General features: G+C 39.9%; 1 protein-coding gene across 2 annotated transcripts in view; it reads left to right on the top strand.

Annotated features, from left to right (window-relative positions):
• The window catches only part of SIDT1 (SID1 transmembrane family, member 1), a 76,012-nt gene extending 69,057 nt beyond the window's left edge, over positions 1 to 6,955 (top strand). For both annotated transcript variants that reach the window (XM_004675212.2, XM_004675213.2), the window contains 5 exons: positions 1,306 to 1,352; positions 2,956 to 3,061; positions 3,141 to 3,251; positions 4,933 to 5,046; positions 6,744 to 6,955. In XM_004675212.2, the coding sequence (XP_004675269.1) occupies positions 1,306 to 1,352; positions 2,956 to 3,061; positions 3,141 to 3,251; positions 4,933 to 5,046; positions 6,744 to 6,806 (441 nt within the window). In that variant the 3' untranslated portion in view covers positions 6,807 to 6,955. The remainder of the gene's footprint in view (positions 1 to 1,305; positions 1,353 to 2,955; positions 3,062 to 3,140; positions 3,252 to 4,932; positions 5,047 to 6,743) is intronic.
• The last annotated feature ends 10,136 nt before the right edge of the window (positions 6,956 to 17,091 follow it).

The following is a 17,091-nucleotide window of genomic DNA, read 5'->3' as shown; positions in this document are numbered from 1 at the left end:
CCGTTAAATCTCATATGGAATATTTCACTACTCTAAAATTCTCTCTGCCTCACTATTCATCCCACCCAAAATCCCCCCACCCCAGTAGCTAGAAACCACTGATGTTTTTATTTGTCTCTGTTGAGCCTTTTACAGAATTTCATACTGTTGGAATAATATAGTACATAGCCCTTTCAGACTAGTTTATTGTTGTTTCTTTTTTAACTGAATAATATGCACTGAAGATTACTCCAGATCTACTGGAGGACATCATGATTTTTTATGGTTTTGGCAACTATAAATAAAGCTGCTATTTTGGTGGTGGGTAAGGGACGCATGTGCATATGTTGAGGTGTGAAACTAAACCCCTAATATTATAGTTTTGTAAAGAAATGATAAACTAATAAAATTTTATTTAATTAAATAATTTAAAAATCTGTTATAAAAGTGTTGTGTTAACCTATCTTTTCAACTCCTTTGAGTAAATACCAAGGAACATGATTGCTGGATAATATGGTAACAGTATATTTGTTTTGCTAAACAAAGTGCCAGATTGTATTACAAAGTAGTTATACCATCTTGCATCCCCACCAGCAAAAGTTCCACACCCTTGTTAGTGTTTGAAATTGCCAATATCTTGGATTTTAGCCATTCCGGTAGTGAATTAATTTTTAAAATACAGGTATTTGCTCCAGATTGTATGGGTCATTCACATAAAGACAGAAAATTGAGGTTTTTAAATGGCCATGTAAACTAAGGTGTTAGCAGATAGCACCTGAAAGTTTAACTAGTATGCAAAGGATCAGGAATAAATTGCAAATATATCTCTATTTGTCATTTGAGTTGGAACCTTCCCTATTTTCTCCCTACCAATAACTTCAATGTAAGAGGTTCTGTTTATTTAGGACCAGAGCCTCTTTGGAACAAGAGCAATGGGTAGAAAACCAACTCTTTAAAAGTGAGTCCTCAGAGCTGCCTTAGAGCCCAGCAAATAACACGCCCAGGGAAACCTTCCGTGACTACATCACAATCAATCTGCCCATCAAGAAGTAGATCCTGCATGCCCAGGTCCCCTAAACCTCAGGGAGAAACAGCAGAAGTCATCCTGACTCCCCTGGGAATGTGGTCACCCCAGCTTGCAGTCAGAGGCCTTGCCATTGAGTCCTCAAACTGTTCTCACCGTCGCCACAGTTTACGTCCAAAGATAGAAACTTTTTTCTTACCAAGCAAATTGTTTCCCCATAATCGTTGCTTCCCGTGGTGGTGTGCTGAAAGAAATGATGTGTGAGCTGCCTCTCAGGTGATGTTTTCTTTCCTCCTTTCCAGGACAGAATGGTGTTGCTCATTGTGGGAAATTTGGTTAACTGGTCCTTGTAAGTAGTCTGAGAAAATGTGTTTTTCTCTTTATTAATATCTGTGACATTATAGTTTTTTGTTGGCTGTCATTTTTATAAAGACACCTGAAAGTAAGGAGAATATAGGTCTATGCTTATCCTGGAAACTTAAAAAAGGAAAAATATTTTTCCTTTTGCAAAGAATGCACTAGAGACTCTTGTTTGCCAAACGGCCTCTCTTAAAGCATTGATATACTGAGTTCATTGTTCATCAAGGAGAACATCAAACTTGTTATGTTAGTGCAGATAGATGATAGATAGATAATAGATGATAGGTAGGCATGAAGATTATGCCAGTTGCAAAAAAGTAAGGATTTAGATGCACTTGTAGAACTTTCCACAAGGCAACCTCATGCGTATTTCTCTTTCTCACTGAGTATTTCTATTTCCTTTATTCCCTCTCAGACTCATTCTTCCTATTCCACTTACATCTTCTACTTTATCTTTGTCTCCTTTATTATTATATCTTGATCTTTTCCTTCCTATGAACTCAAAAGTGAACAGTGTCACAAATATATAACTTTGCTAGCTATGGTTACTATAAGCAACATATTCTCAGCCTAAAATGTAAATGAATGATGTATGTTATTGATACCACATAAATAAATAAATAAATAAATAAACAAATAAATAAATAAATAAGCCAGTAAAAATCGTTCTGAAATGCATTGCCTAATTACACAAAATTTCAAAGGTATCTTCAAAAGATGACTAACAGAAGGAAAAAGGAACAGAGGTGTACAATCAAGAAACCAGCATTATCCAAGTGGAGCTTTCTCGAACGATGTAATTGTCCTACTCTACACTATCCTATACAGTAGTTATGAGCCACCTGTGATTAATTAACACTTGAACTCACTGCAGCTTGAGTGAATACAAAACTGAATTTTCAATTTTATTTAATTTTCAATTTAAGCTACCACCTCGCATAGTACATGTTAGCCTAACCAGATGGGACAACAAGGCACTGGTCAAAAATTAGAAACAAATTAGTAAATCAGAATGGAGAGGACAGAAATCCAATTACGTACACATGTGTCATTTAAAAAAGTGTCTCAAATGAGGAGATAAGGGTCATACTGTAGAGAGTTTTATTATAACTGAACAGAAATTTGGAAAGAAGTTAAAGCTAAACCCCAAGTAAATAAATTTCAGTATTAACTTAAAAGTCAAACAGCTAGCAAAAAAAATTACAATGTGTGACAAGCCAATTATTGCAATAATTCTGCTACTAACAATCTATTCTAATGACTTGATCTTAAGTAGAAAAAGAAAAAAAGCACAATGTGTCCTAAGGGATTCATTTAGTTTTGCAGTGTTCTTTATCCTAGTGCACAGTTAAGGGATGACAGGAAACCTGTTCATTTCCACCAGAAAGGAAAGATGGTTATTTATGGCATGCCCCCCTAGAGGAAACTTATAATTATTAAAAATGAATGTTCTGAAGGAGATGGAAGAAATGAAAACTCACATTAAAATGTTAATTGTTTAATTTCCTTCCCTCCAAAATGGAGGTGAAAAAGCCAGTAATGTTACATCTCCACCCTCATGGCTATGACATTATCCTTCCCCATATTCTCAGTGCCCTCTTCGGACTGATATATCGACCCAGGGACTTTGCTTCCTACATGCTGGGCATCTTCATCTGTAACCTGCTGCTCTACCTGGCCTTCTACATCATCATGAAGGTAGGAGGGTGGTGGGAGCCAGGCACACCCCAAGCCTGGATAGGGGTGCAGCTTGGCAGTGTCTGCTTCTCACCCACAGCTCCGCAGCTCTGAGAAAGTCCTCCCCATCCCACTCTTCTGCATTGTGGCTACAGCTGTGGTATGGGCTGCTGCCCTGTATTTTTTCTTCCAGAATCTCAGCAGCTGGGAGGTAAGAGAATGGTTTTTCTTTCCAAGAAGCTATTCTTTCTTCATCTTTCCTTTTTGACCTTCCTCCCTCCCTTTCCTTGTGGGCTTGTTGCTCTTTATCATTCTTATATTCTCTAGTAGCAAGGCTTTCTCTAAAAGGCATGCCCCCCTTTTTTTTTTAACTGTAAATGCCCTTTATTTCAATTCTGTTAGCCTCACAGCACACCCTTGCGTGCACTGTGCTATCGGGCCTCCTCGGCACATGTGAGAAGAGCAGGAGACACCATCTCCCTTGCAGACCTGCTGTGGGTCTTGCAATAAACCTGATCTGGCTGTGCCCTGAGCTGCTCAGCTCCCGAAACACAGAGAGTGTGCCTCCAAAAGGCAGTTCTTTACACAAGACAGTGAACTCTGATCTCCAGCAGCACCAATGCCAAGGACCCAGAATGCACCAGAGAGTGTCACAGTCAGATTGAGACACCTCAGTCAGGTCTCTGCGGGCCCCACAGTTGTCCACTCTCAGCATCATTCTGAGCGTCATTCTGAACGCTATCCACACAGTAACTTCCTTCAGGTGTGGGGGGGGTCATTGGTGCAGACATTGTTTCAGTTAATTTGGACTCTTCCATAATGCTTTCTGCCTTCATCTTACTTCTTATCTTGCCTTTTTTTAAAAACAATATAATAATTTATTTTTACATCATTTTGTATTTGGATTTTAATGAACACACAAATGCTCAAGAAATGCCACGTTGTCTTCACTATCAGGATAGTGCTTGGTAAATGTGCAGGCCATACAGACGCTGCAGGTCGGGTCTTCCTTATGTGTTGTGCAGTCATCTTTCTCCCAGTGGATGTTTCATGTGTACAAAAGCCCTGCTCAGTGTAACTTCATCTTTCTCATCATAACCATAGCCATAAACAAATACCCAGGTGCAGGTAGGTATAAATCCATTTTATGGATAGGAAAACCGAGACCTAGGAAATGGGCGATATATCCAAGCACAGAACAGGGAGGAAGACTCAGCTGTCCACCATCACTGCAATCAATTTTACATTTTTAATCACCCCAGAAAGTACTCCTGCACCTGTTAGCAGTCACTCCCCATTTCTTCCTGACCTCTTGACCCAAGGCACTAAAATATTCTTTGTTGCTGCCTGTTCTGAAGTTCATACAAAGAAGTCTGGCTTCTTTGACTTAGTAAAACATTTCCTAGGTTCACCCATGTGGCATCATGTATCATCACTTCACGCCTTTTTTATGACTGAATAAGTCTCCATTATGTGGACACCCTGTATTTTACCTGTCCACATGACATGATGGGCTTTTGAGCTGCTGTGAACGTTTGTTCACACATTTCTTTGTGGATGTACGTTATTGTGGACATTAATTTTTTGAGCCAGGCCTAACATCTGTCCTAAAGTCACACATCTGTTAACGACATTTTGGTTGACGGCAGTTACTCCAAAGGCTTCACACAGTATATCCTCAGCTTGCAGCAGGCGGTCCTCTCTGGGTGTGTTTCATTACACTCTGATGTTTGCGCAATGACCAAATCACCTAAGCACACATTTGTCAGGACATATCTCGGTCCTTGTGAGCTCATGACTACTCTGGCATTTTTGTGGCTTTCTGGCTGCTCAGCCCTCTAAACAGCTCAACTGTGGGAATGCTTGCCCACCCCTGCCTCACCTTCCCCCAGGGAACCCCAGCTGAATCCCGGGAGAAGAATCGGGAGTGTGTCCTGCTCGATTTCTTTGATGACCATGACATCTGGCACTTCCTCTCCGCCACCGCCCTGTTTTTCTCATTCTTGGTAAGTTTATAAAAGCTTTTTTGTATGATTTCTTCTCTCTTTATACTTTATACTCTCTTTATCCCCTCATCCACTCTTGCTTCCACCCTCTTTTGTACTCTTCTTGAATCTCTTTTTCCAATTTCATTGTAGTCCAATGTATAAACACTCTTATTTCTCTTTTTATTAGAGCTTTATTTCCTTTTCTTATTATTCTTCACAGAATGTATATATGTATATACATATATACATATATATTAGAGCTTTATTTTCCTTTTCTTGTTATTCTTCACAGAATGTACATATGTATATACGTTATATATGGTATATGTATGCATATGGTATGAATGTATGTTTTGTATATATACATACATACATACATATATATACATATATATATATACATACATATATATATTAAGACAGATGATTACAAAGTTTAAGTTGCATAACATTTGCAATGAATTGGACCTTGCATGCCCAAAATTCCCCCAATACTATTTTGTGAGATTTTGTATATATACATACATACATACATATATATACATATATATACATACATATATATATTAAGACAGATGATTACAAAGTTTAAGTTGCATAACATTTGCAATGAATTGGACCTTGCATGCCCAAAATTCCCCCAATACTATTTTGTGAGATTTATTAAATTTTCGTGATATTGAGCTATTCCTTCTTGCGCTATACTAACAGTCCTCCCTCTCTTCTAGTCTCACCGAATATTTTACAATTTCTGACTCAGGATAGCAGTCAGACCTCTGTTTCTTTTTAACTTGTCTATTCCAAATCTCTCCTGCAGGTTCTTTCTATCTTTCTTTTTATACCCAAACACCTTCCCAGAAACCATATTTTAGCAACCCGGGAGTTAGTAAGTAACTGCCCGCATCCTTTCATAATTTGAGTTAACACAAATTAAAAGTCCCTGGCGACGGTACATAGTTTGTATTCACCAACAACACCACCATTAGACCTGCTGACCCGTCTACAGTTGCCTGCTGTAACTGTCCAAGCATGGAGCAAGGCTGCCCCCTAGTGGTCTAATTGAGACGCTTAACCAGTCTGAATAAAACATTCCTTTTGGCTTTTATTTTTGAAAGTCAGCTTAGAGACCACGAAAGTGGAGCTAAGGTGTTCCTTTTGGAGGGAGTGGTGGCAGAGGAAACTGAAAATGGAGAAGGGTACCTTTCTAATATACCAACAGTCTATGCAGCCAAACTCCATTTCCTCTGCTAAGTCTTCCCCAGTCATCCTATCAAAATGTTTTATCCCGCCCCACCCTTACTTCCATTGCCTCCATGCTTTAGTTTTTGTTCATATTACATATTACATATTACTACCTAGCACTCTACACTTATCACATAATACTATCTGGCATAATGTATCTTACCCATGCATATGCTTCATGTCTAAGGCTTCTTTTTGACGTAGGCTCCACGAAAGGAGGCGTGTATATCTCCAGCATCTGGAAAGCATAAAGTAGACCCTTGATAGTATTCAAATAATTAATTAATGAACTGTTACCTATAGTAACACTCACTATATGCTTGTATGTCTGTCTACGGCATAGCAGAGAGCTATAGAAGACACAAAAATGAGGAAGGACAGTTGTGGTTTTCAGTCTTTGTGAGTCTTAGAGAGACAATAGGGATTTACTGCAACAGTTCAATCCTCTCATTTCTCTGTTCCTCTCATTTCAGGTTTTGTTAACCCTGGATGATGACCTAGATGTGGCTCGGAGAGACCAGATACCTGTCTTCTGAGCCTCTTGCATAAGATGGGGAGAGGGAATGATCACTCTTGGTGCTGTTTCATGAAAAAATCCAGTTACTGCAGCAAAGTTACCACTGCCAAATGTTCCATTCACCCTCTGTTCAGTCAACTCCATACACATTCACACGGGGGGAGAGGAGCCAGGGCAGGATTCAAACCTGCAAGAAGTGAAGCAGAGGGAAGCCATGGCTACAGATGGAGGCCAACCCTGAAGGGTGGAAGAGCACCCCCCTTTTGTGTGCAACTCTGATTTAGGTGCAGACAAAAGCTGCATCAAAATCAACTTGCTGTCTTGGGACCCTCCAGGCGCACCTGCAACTTGCCAGCATTGGTAGAATGATGCTCTTCTACCACTGCCCAGAAAAGCCAGCAGCTCAAGATTTCCAACCCAGACACTTTGGGCCGGTCTCCTCTGCATGTCTGCGACATGTTACTCTAGACTTCCTGGAGGACCAGCTCACTTCTCCAAAGCCCTGAAATGGTGGGATTCCTAAGATCTTGTAGAGGGGTGGCCCCAAAGTCCCATCTAACAGGGAATAGAGACTTGGGTAGCACCAGCTTGTCACCTAGTTAGAAGGGAAGTTTATGCTTTGACCAGGTTCCTGACCTCACTAGACAGATTCTGGATGTGGCTTTGTCCCATTCTGACTCTGGGACCAGACTTGGGTACTTACCCATTCCTCAGCATCTTCATCTCACTGCCGTGTATTGAGCTCAGAACTCAGGATGGGCCTTCTTGGAAAGGCTCTGTTACTCCACATTTCAGCTTCATGATAGAAAGGGAAATGGGAAATGTCTCCTAGCAATAGGAACAAGAGAAATGACTGACAGGGCTAAGAGACTGGTGGCATCAGCCTCAAGCAAACAGGCTACCGTTGAGCTTGGGCTTCTGGAACAGCTTCAGCAAAGGCAAAAGTGCCTCCTATCAAACAGCCCAATTCTGTGCTCGTATCACCTTCAGGGAAGAAATGAATGCTCTGACCAGAGCGGGTGCACTGAGAGGGCATGACCCAAAGCCCCTTATCTGCCATGTTCTGCCGAGCAGGGGCTCCAGACAAATCCCTAAAAGCAAGGTTTGACCAAACACATTTTATTCATCCTCTTTAGTTGCAGAGGACACAGCTGATTTGGGATCATCTCTCCGTTGCACCTGATTCTCATTCTCTCCCCAGCAAGGTGTTGGAAAATTCACTCTTACACTGATGGCAGTTCTGCCCCTGAAAAGTCCCCAGGTAACAAGCTGTTTATTGCCTGGAGTGTGATGGACTCAGAATGTTTACAGATGTGTACACAGCGATATATATCTGTTCCTGGTCATTAATTAGACAAATGGACCAGGCATTCTTTTTTTTTTTTTTTTTGTTATTCTTCCTCTAAAATATTTGCATAACATTCAAAAACACATTTTGGAAGTTTGAAGAGCAAACTCTCCCTGATTTTTAGACAATGCTTTCAATGAAATATTTTGTTTTTGTTTTCCTAAAATGTTTCTGAATTTGAAATTGACATTGTTATTCTTTATTCCTTAAAAACTGGCTAACTTCCAGGGGCCTCCAATTAAATAGTTCTGTTCATCTAACATCTAAAACACATTTCAAATCTGTTAAATTATGACTGATTTGATCCGATTTCATTAAATTCACTCTTTTATTTCAAAGTGCCAATGGCTTTAAATCCAAGAACAATCCACTAAGGAAGTGTGAACAATAACGTCTGTTTGAGTAGCGGTGGACCTGAAGTGAATGAACCATGGGAGGTGTGGCTGGCTGCACTGCTTCTCTGGGAGCTATGTCCATGGAAATGGAGAGGAATAGGTGCCAATGATGGATGGGTCTGCTGTGTTCTCGACTGTTTCTCACACCAGCCTTGTGCTACAGACACACTGCGGACAATTGTGTTGCCTCTGCAAGGAGACTAAAAACCCAGACATGGCTGATCTTAGAAACACTGATTCTAAATGCACTCTTGCTCATGCTTGCTACAATGTGGATCTGGAGGTTTGAGGCTGCAAGGTCGTGGTCTGCCTCTGTAGGGGTCACAGGCGGACTGGGGGAGGCGGTTTCAGAATTTAACGGTCCCTCATGTAGATGTATGTGGAAATGCCTGTGTGACTTCTGTCTGTTCTCTTGGACTACTCTTTAAAAGAGAAGGGAGGGGTGACTGTGAAAACCGAGCTCAGCACCGGGTAAAACATCACCACCAAGAGAGACCCTTGGCCAGGCCAGCACAGAGTAATGTGAGCCGGTCAGCTGGCGCGGGACAGAGACATGGCAGCCAGACAGGCAAAACCGTGCACTTAAAAAATGACCTCTTCACACCTTTCACAAATGCTGGCCAGGCCAACCCCACCTGTTGATGCTGGATGTTTAAGGGATTAACCCGGTTTTATTTTAGCAGTGGTAGAAGCTAGTGGAAAACCAGAGTCTATCTGGGGAAGGGACTTTCCATGACTGAAGGAGATCACAGAGTCAGCTTCCAGGGCAAAAAAAGTGGCAGCTGCTTCTTTTGTGGCTCCAAGCACCTGCCCTGTCCAGAATGTTCTGTGGGGTTGCTAAATTAATGTGTCAGTAAATCAAACACTCAAATTATTTTTCATTCTGGGAAATAGTCTTACTGTGGGAAACCTGGGGGAGGCGGGGAGAAACAAAGACAAACATTGTTCATAGGACAAAACATAGAGGGTCTAAGAAAAATTCTTATGTCAGACTTTGGTCAAATTATATCCACCTGCTTGCCATGTGACTCGAGCCATGTCACTGGAACTGATACTCACCAGCCACTTCTATAGGACAAGTCCATGAGGTGACCAAAGGTAAGGCAGGGAGTAGTCAGCCCTAATACCCTGCCCCCCTTTATCTCTTCAATCCCTTGGGGAGGCAGGCAAGAGCCAATCTCTCCCCTGAGCTGTTATTGCTCACGCCTAGGGCTAGGGCCTCCTCTGAAACTAGTACTATTTGAGTCCTCCTTCCAGGAGGCCCTGTAGGTATGAGGGCCCCACCTCTTCCCTTTCAGAGATAACGTCCAGGGTTATCAAATCGCCCAGCCTCAGGCCCCTCCTTAACTTTTATTTCTGCACTGCTGGTTATTGTTATTCTTATTACAGTTCAGATGAAAAGCTGCAAACAGAGCTGGGACAGGTGGGAAGTCAGGCTGCTTTACTGCCAGTTCTCCCCTGGGAATCTCAAAGAAAACCTAGATGTTCTCCTTTGCAGTTGCTAAGACTAACGGGGTTCAGGGAATGCAGTGTGCAGATGTTCCCCTCACCTGCCTCACGCCCCACCCTCATCACTATGTACCGTGAGGGAAAGTCTGGAGGTTCAGGCTCCATGAACAAGGGCCTCAAGCTCCATGATGGAATAAGTCCCTGAAAGGAAGACACATGGGAAGGATACTGGGTTTTAAACGACTTTAATGTCCCCCATGAAACTCAGGGAAAACACTGAGTCTACATGGCCTGAAACAATGTTAAATCCTTGTTTACTATGAATCTGCCAGCGTGTACTAGTTTGTTTCTTTTTTTATTTTTATTTTTTTAAAGATGTATTTATTTATGCATACAAAACTAGGATATAGGCTAGAAGTGCAGGGGGTGAGAAGATCCATCAGAGAGAGTGGGGAGCAGAACAGTTTTTAACTGCTTTATGTAGGCAAGATTTATTTGTGTGACTGAATTTAATGTCCTCGCAACATTGCAACATTAATGTGCAACATTAATACGCTGTTGTCAAGATGAACCACCTACTAAACCTTCCTGCACATGAATTCAAATAAGCTTGGAAGGAGTCAAAGACTAGCCTTCACCTCTGAGCTTCTAAAAACCAGCAGTAATGAGGGGTGACTTTAGAGGAGACAAGACTTTTCAATTGGCTCAACTTTTGCTGAGGACTCTTGTGCAAAAGATCTCCTGAACCCCATACCCACTGTCCCCCAACCCCCTACTTATCAGTTGCAGCAGGATACTTTTTACTTTCTATGGTTTTCCTGAAGTGTGGTCTGCTATTTTTATTGAAATACAAAGAAGACTAAATGTTACCATTATTCAACTAGGTGTTATGCCATGCTCCCCAATCCTAAAGATGTGGATCTCTTCCTTCTTCCTAAATAGCTCTAAACTAGGAGATTTCATATTTTCCCCTGAAATCTTAAATTAAAAAAAAAATTCCTTGACTTTATCTACTTCCTTTTCATTGCCTTGAAATACTTGTCATCTAACATCTATCAGTTTCATTTGCAGACAAACAACAGGTAACCACCACCCCATTTTAACATAGAAGAGCCTTGAGTTTCTGTCACATTTCAATCAAGTGCTAAATAAAGTCTGGGATGTTCCTTGTGTCCTTCCAGAGAACAGAGGAGACATCAGAAAAATAACTGATCACCTCCTAATTTTCCAAGAAAAATCAAAGTCCCCGTTTTAATTCCAACAAAGAACAGAGATCTAGGAAGGTAGATAATCGGGATGAAGGTCATCTTAACCCATCTTTGATGTAACAAAAACAATGCCGTCTCCCTAATTCTTAGGAATTGTAACAACATTCCCTGGGAGATAACAAGCAGGCACTGAGATTCGTGCTGCCTTGCCTTTGTATGAGATTATTACTGTTGAAACTATGCCCTCAATTCCCATTTTCAATCCTTAGAAAAGTTGGCAGAAGTGACAATGAAAACAGCAAACATTTCCTCAACAAGAGTTTTATATATATGACCGCATTAAACATGAACAAGCACTGGCTCATAATGTCGGTGTTATTACAACTATACCCACTTAGCAGATGGAGAAACTAAACTTTATATAAGTCACTATTCAACTGATGAAGTGAATGGAACAGAAATCTGGACAGTAGTCAAAAATGAGCATTTTAGTTAACAAGACCAAAGAAAGGGAAGACAGTGTTACTATTTGCTATAAAGATGACAACTTTACTTGTACATATATCTATATATATTATATATGAGAATTATATATTAACAGTTGGTTATGATGGAGAAAATAACAGTAAGGAGGCATCACAAGACTGACTCACACAAGGAGTAGGGGTAGAAGGGATTAGCATAGCCATGGAACCAGCTATAGAAACCACGATTCTTTGGCCCCAATGCCTAGGTTACAAAGCATAAGATCCAAGCAGGTGCAGACTGCTGTGGGCTATGTCTATCATAGTCCCAAAAGGTGAACGATAAAGATATAGAAATGGAGCCCATTGTGGATCTCCTGGCCCTTTCAGGTTCTATTTAAAATCAACCACCTATGCTAACAAGGAGTAAGCCCCTCCCAAGGAGAAGCTGCCTATATCTGGGCAGTCTCTGCATCAGCACAGGGCAACAGTCTTGCCCACCTGTGACTATGCAGGTGACTTTTTCCACCCACTTTCCCTCTGCAGGTCCGCAGGTGGTGACCTGCACCATGCCGGGACTTCTCTGCACTGACCTCCCTCAGTGGAGGCCGCTCTCCTAAGGCCGCCTGCCTGCAATCATGCAGGCCTCTCAGCAAGCCTGTCCCTTTGGGGGCAGCTCTTCCTGCCCACTTGTGCCTATCCAAGTGTCTAATACTCCTGTCCTTTCCCCCAATAAACCTGCTCTTTAAATATAACCGAGTCTCTGTCTTGTGGAGAAACTCACCTGGGGCCTGCTGCGTGCCACTAAAAGGGAGTTCTGGTGCAGCCTTTCCTACCGTGACCCTAAGGATCCCGCACTAACTCCAAAAACATCAGTTGTATTTTAAAAAAAGAGAGAGAGAGAGAAGTTTCTTAAACCAAACCCAGAAATATGACTGCAGAGTTGAGGCAAATAGACAGGAAGGAAAAAGATGGGGTGGGAGCAAGTGGGGCCGTTGCACCACTGTGAAGGATGATATGCTTTGGGGGTGGGGGTGGGATGGTAACACCTCTCTGAAAAGGTGTGATCCTTTGCTCCTAAATCACATACAGCGATTATCCCAATTTTTTAAAAATTACCAAAAGAATTTTTCCAAAATTCAGAAGATAGGTGTCTGTTAAATAAGCCTGAATGACAATGGAGCCACAGTGTTGGGCTTAAACGCCAACCAATAAAATTAGAGCTTTGGCTCATTTTGGCTGTCTAAACTGGAACAGCTGAATTCCTAGGACTTGTTTCTATTTCTAACTTGTTAAGAACCAAAGTCCTTTCTGTAAATGCAAAGATTGCTCTTGATGATAGACCCGAAGTTTCATTTTAAATTAAAATATATGTAGTATATTTATATATACTATATATATACATATATGTCCAGTTTTCAATGGGAAATTGTGGGTCCAGAAACAAAATTAAAAATAGAATGAAAGCATAGGAATGCAGTGGACTTTATTTAAAAAAAAAATTTCAGGTCTTCACAAAGTTGTCAAATGTTTTCCAAGATTGCCTTCAAAACTGATTTAGACTGACTCAAACAATGAGACCAAATCCACCCACCCATGATTGAACCATTTTTGTTCTTGGAGGCTGGGGCCAGCCCTTCCCTCCTCTGAGGGAGCGGTTTTATCCCAGCAAATTGAAGGAGGATTAGCCTGTCCTGAACTGGGAAATCATCATTCTTCATTTGGGGTACAATGATAAACATTTCTAAATTTGTCTAGAAGTAAGACAAAAAATGCAGTATGACTTGCTTTGAAACACTGATGTACTAGTCAATTTTCTTCTTCTATATTCAGCTATTTGCTAGATTATTTGTTTCAGTTGTTAACGTGAATTTGCACATTCACCATTCAGCAGCATTCCCCCCAAATTGGATTTAACCTAATGAATCTTGAGTTCCCAAAAAAACTTCCCTGAAGCAAGAAATTCTCCACCACTACAATTTGGCTGCAACCTCTTTCCAAACCACAGGTATAAATGTGATTAAGTAGTGTAAAAAACACCAAAACCAGATCTGTACAGCACAAACTTGGTTAAAACCTAAACTCTCATATTTTCCCCAAATCTACAGTTTACTTGAGTGTATAAACAAATTAACAAACATTAATACTATTTAGTTAATTTACCTGACTTGTGAGTTTATAAGCAACACATTGGCATTATTCCTTTCTTTTCAAAGAAAGAAAAAAATGTCATAGGAACTGTTAATGCTGACCAACAAAATATATTCTAGTGAGGCCTGCATTCCACTCTCGTGTGTAAGAGATAGAAATGAAGAAGTCATGGAGGATAATTTCCTCCTTTCATTTAAACATCCCTTTTTGCAACTGTGTGATATCAGTTGCTAATAGAAAACCTCATTTATCTTCCACCATAACTCTGTGAGGAAGACAAGGCAGATGATGAACCAACAAGTAAACTAAAAGCAAAGAAGTATGCCTCTGGCCCAGTCACACAGCCAGGTAATGTGACCCAGATACAAAATAGAGTCATGACTTTTTCCTAAATAATGACTGTAAAAATAACTTTTAGAATTTGCTGACTCAAGAAATTTATCAGGAGAAAACCAACAGTAGCTCAAACTTCCAAGAGTAGTTTTCTTGTAACCTTGTTTTTTTAATTATTTTGTCCTTTTTACTTAGGTGTCAGTCTGTTCAGTAATGTTCATGATGTGCACTAATCTTAGATGTATATTGATTGATGAATTTTTACATGAATATGTGTGTGCAGGCACATATACACACACCAATGTAAATACCCCATACATTTAGATACAAAACATTTCCTACATCCTTTTCCTACTTTTCTCTTCGTATGGGCCTCACCTGATTGTGAACTTCAGCTAGCTGGAATCATGCAGTGTGTCCTCTTTTCTGTCTGGTTTCGTTCACTTGATATAATGTCTGTAAAATTCAGCTGGGTGTATCTGTAGCTTCTCTTTCTAAATATGTGACATTTTATTTATCCATTCTTCTAGTGATGGATGTCTGGGTTGTTTCCAGCTTTTGGCTACTACAAAGATGACTGCAAAGAACATTCTTCTACATATCTTTTGATGAACTTAATACAAGCATTTCCCAAGGTATATATGCAATATGTGCTGTGGAACTGATGACTTTTAAGACAGATGTGTTGTTAGTTTTAAAGCTACGGCCAGCAGTATTTCAAAATGTTTGGACCAATTTAAACTCCCATCAGAACTATATAGCAGGGCAATTATTGCAATTATTCCACCTATTTTCCAACAGTTGGGATTAGCCAGTATTTTCCAATGTTAGCCTTTCTGGGTAAGAGTGTAAGGGTATATCATTATGTTTTATTTGCATTTCTCTGTGACTGCTAATGGTGAGTACATTTTTTATTGATGTCTTGGTCTTTTACATGGATTTGCTTAATTTAAGTATTTTGTCCATTTTATAAATTGGCATCAGTGTCTTTTTCTTTTTGACATATATCTATTCTTTGCCAGTCTATGACTTGATAAAGGGAAATTCCATTTGACGATTTTAAATGTCTTTTAAAATATAATTTAAAAATAATAAAATAAAATATGATTTTTCTAATTTCTCTCTTTTTTGTTCTAGTTGTATGGGATTGATGACCTAGCTACTATATTCTTACCTAAACCTTAAAATTCCCCAGGATAGTTTTTTTTTAAAAAGGAGATACAAGTTATTAAAATCATCTTCATTTAAAAATCTAACTACACCTGGAAGCTAATAAAACATTAAAGTGTTATAACTACTAGAAGGTGCACATCATTTTAGGAAGTTCAGATTTGTGCAAAATGGTTGCATTTTTATGGATTGCCAGCACTTTATGGAACATTAGGGATCCTTGTATAACCAAACTAAAGGGATGCCATGTGCAACAGCAGCAAGAAACCCAAACACATGATAGAATACTGAGTTTTTCTGAACTCTGAAGAAGATAAGACAAGGACAATAATTTGAGTATTCATTACTGGGGTACCTGAAGGAGTAAATGATTTCTCAGATCCTCATTTAACCTGTTTTAACATTAACAAACACTTTATGTATTTGAAGACAAAAATTTCAGCTACAAATAAGGTGAACTAAGCACAGTAAGTCTTCCCTTAACAAGGCTAATAGTTTCTTGCAAACTGTGACTTTAAAGGAATCAGCTAATAACAAACTACTTTGACCATAGGCTAATTGCCATAAACAAAAGTTATTTTCCAAAACATCTCCTAAGTTCTAAGTCAAGATTCAAACCACTTCTAATATTAAATAACACTTTGTACACATTTTTCAAACTGCTATTCAAGCTCAGGGTCATGGGTGACTGGAAAGTTTCTTAGCAGCTTAGGGAACAAGCAGGAACCAAATTCAACAGAAACGCCTCCTTCAGAAGCTGCCTCACACACTACATTTGCCCAAACCTGGACAATTTAGAGACATCAACCCGATGTGCTCACCTTTGGTATACAGGAGGAAACCAGAGTACCACGAGAAAATTTATGCAGACATGAGGAGAATGTGCAACTCTACAGACAGTGGTCGGGAAGCAGAATCAATTTATTTTCATCATCACCGAAACAAGGACCTGCTGTATGTGTTACCAGTTCAAAAGGGCATACAAATGCTTTGCAGTACCCTTCCTTGAGACAATTCTCCCCTCCTTTCCTAAGCCATTTCCATTATCCTGAACTTTAGGTGCATCATTGCCTTAATTTATAATTTTACCATTTGTAGACTATATAGTGTTTTGACTTAAAGGCATTAAAATTTACAACGTATTTTTTTAAATGTACTTTATATTGTACAAGTACTTCTGCAACTTTTCTTCCTCTTGTAACGTTTCTTCACCCTTGTAAGATGTGACCAAGTTGATGTCAGCAACTGTAATGAAAGACCTGACTCTTGTCTCAAAGTTGTTTCAGTTTCCTCGAGGTCCTTCCTCAAGGAGAGTTTAAAGTGAATCATTTTTCAATGTTCTTTAAGATCTGAAGTTCTTATTTTAGCTTTTACATAGTAAAGTATAAAATTTTAGCTTTTACATAATAATAAAGTGTAACATTTGACCTAACATTATAGCACTACTCAAAATTACTATTTATTTGTGGTTGTATCTTTGATCAGGAACACAGTCTCCTCGGGAAGTGTCTAGTATCATTTTTAGACATTGTGGCAAAATGTAAAGCTGGGTTAAACATAAAATTTCAGTATGTTGGCCCTCCCTGGTGGCACAACCAGTTAAATCATGGCACTAGGAAACTAGCTGCACAAGTTCTATCCCCAGTCAGGGAGGTGACCCACATGGCATGGCAGACCTCTCCTGTCTCACCTGCTGCTCCACTGGCAGTGTACTTGGCATTCTTTTCTTTTTTTTTTTTAAAGATTATTTATGTATACAGAACTAGGGTACAGGCCAGAGGTGGGA

The sequence above is a fragment of the Condylura cristata genome, unplaced genomic scaffold, assembly GCF_000260355.1.
Source record: "Condylura cristata isolate star-nosed mole 26May11 unplaced genomic scaffold, ConCri1.0 scaffold00003, whole genome shotgun sequence".
NCBI classification, from domain to species: domain Eukaryota; kingdom Metazoa; phylum Chordata; class Mammalia; order Eulipotyphla; family Talpidae; genus Condylura; species Condylura cristata.
This window is presented reverse-complemented; position numbering and strand designations above follow the sequence as displayed.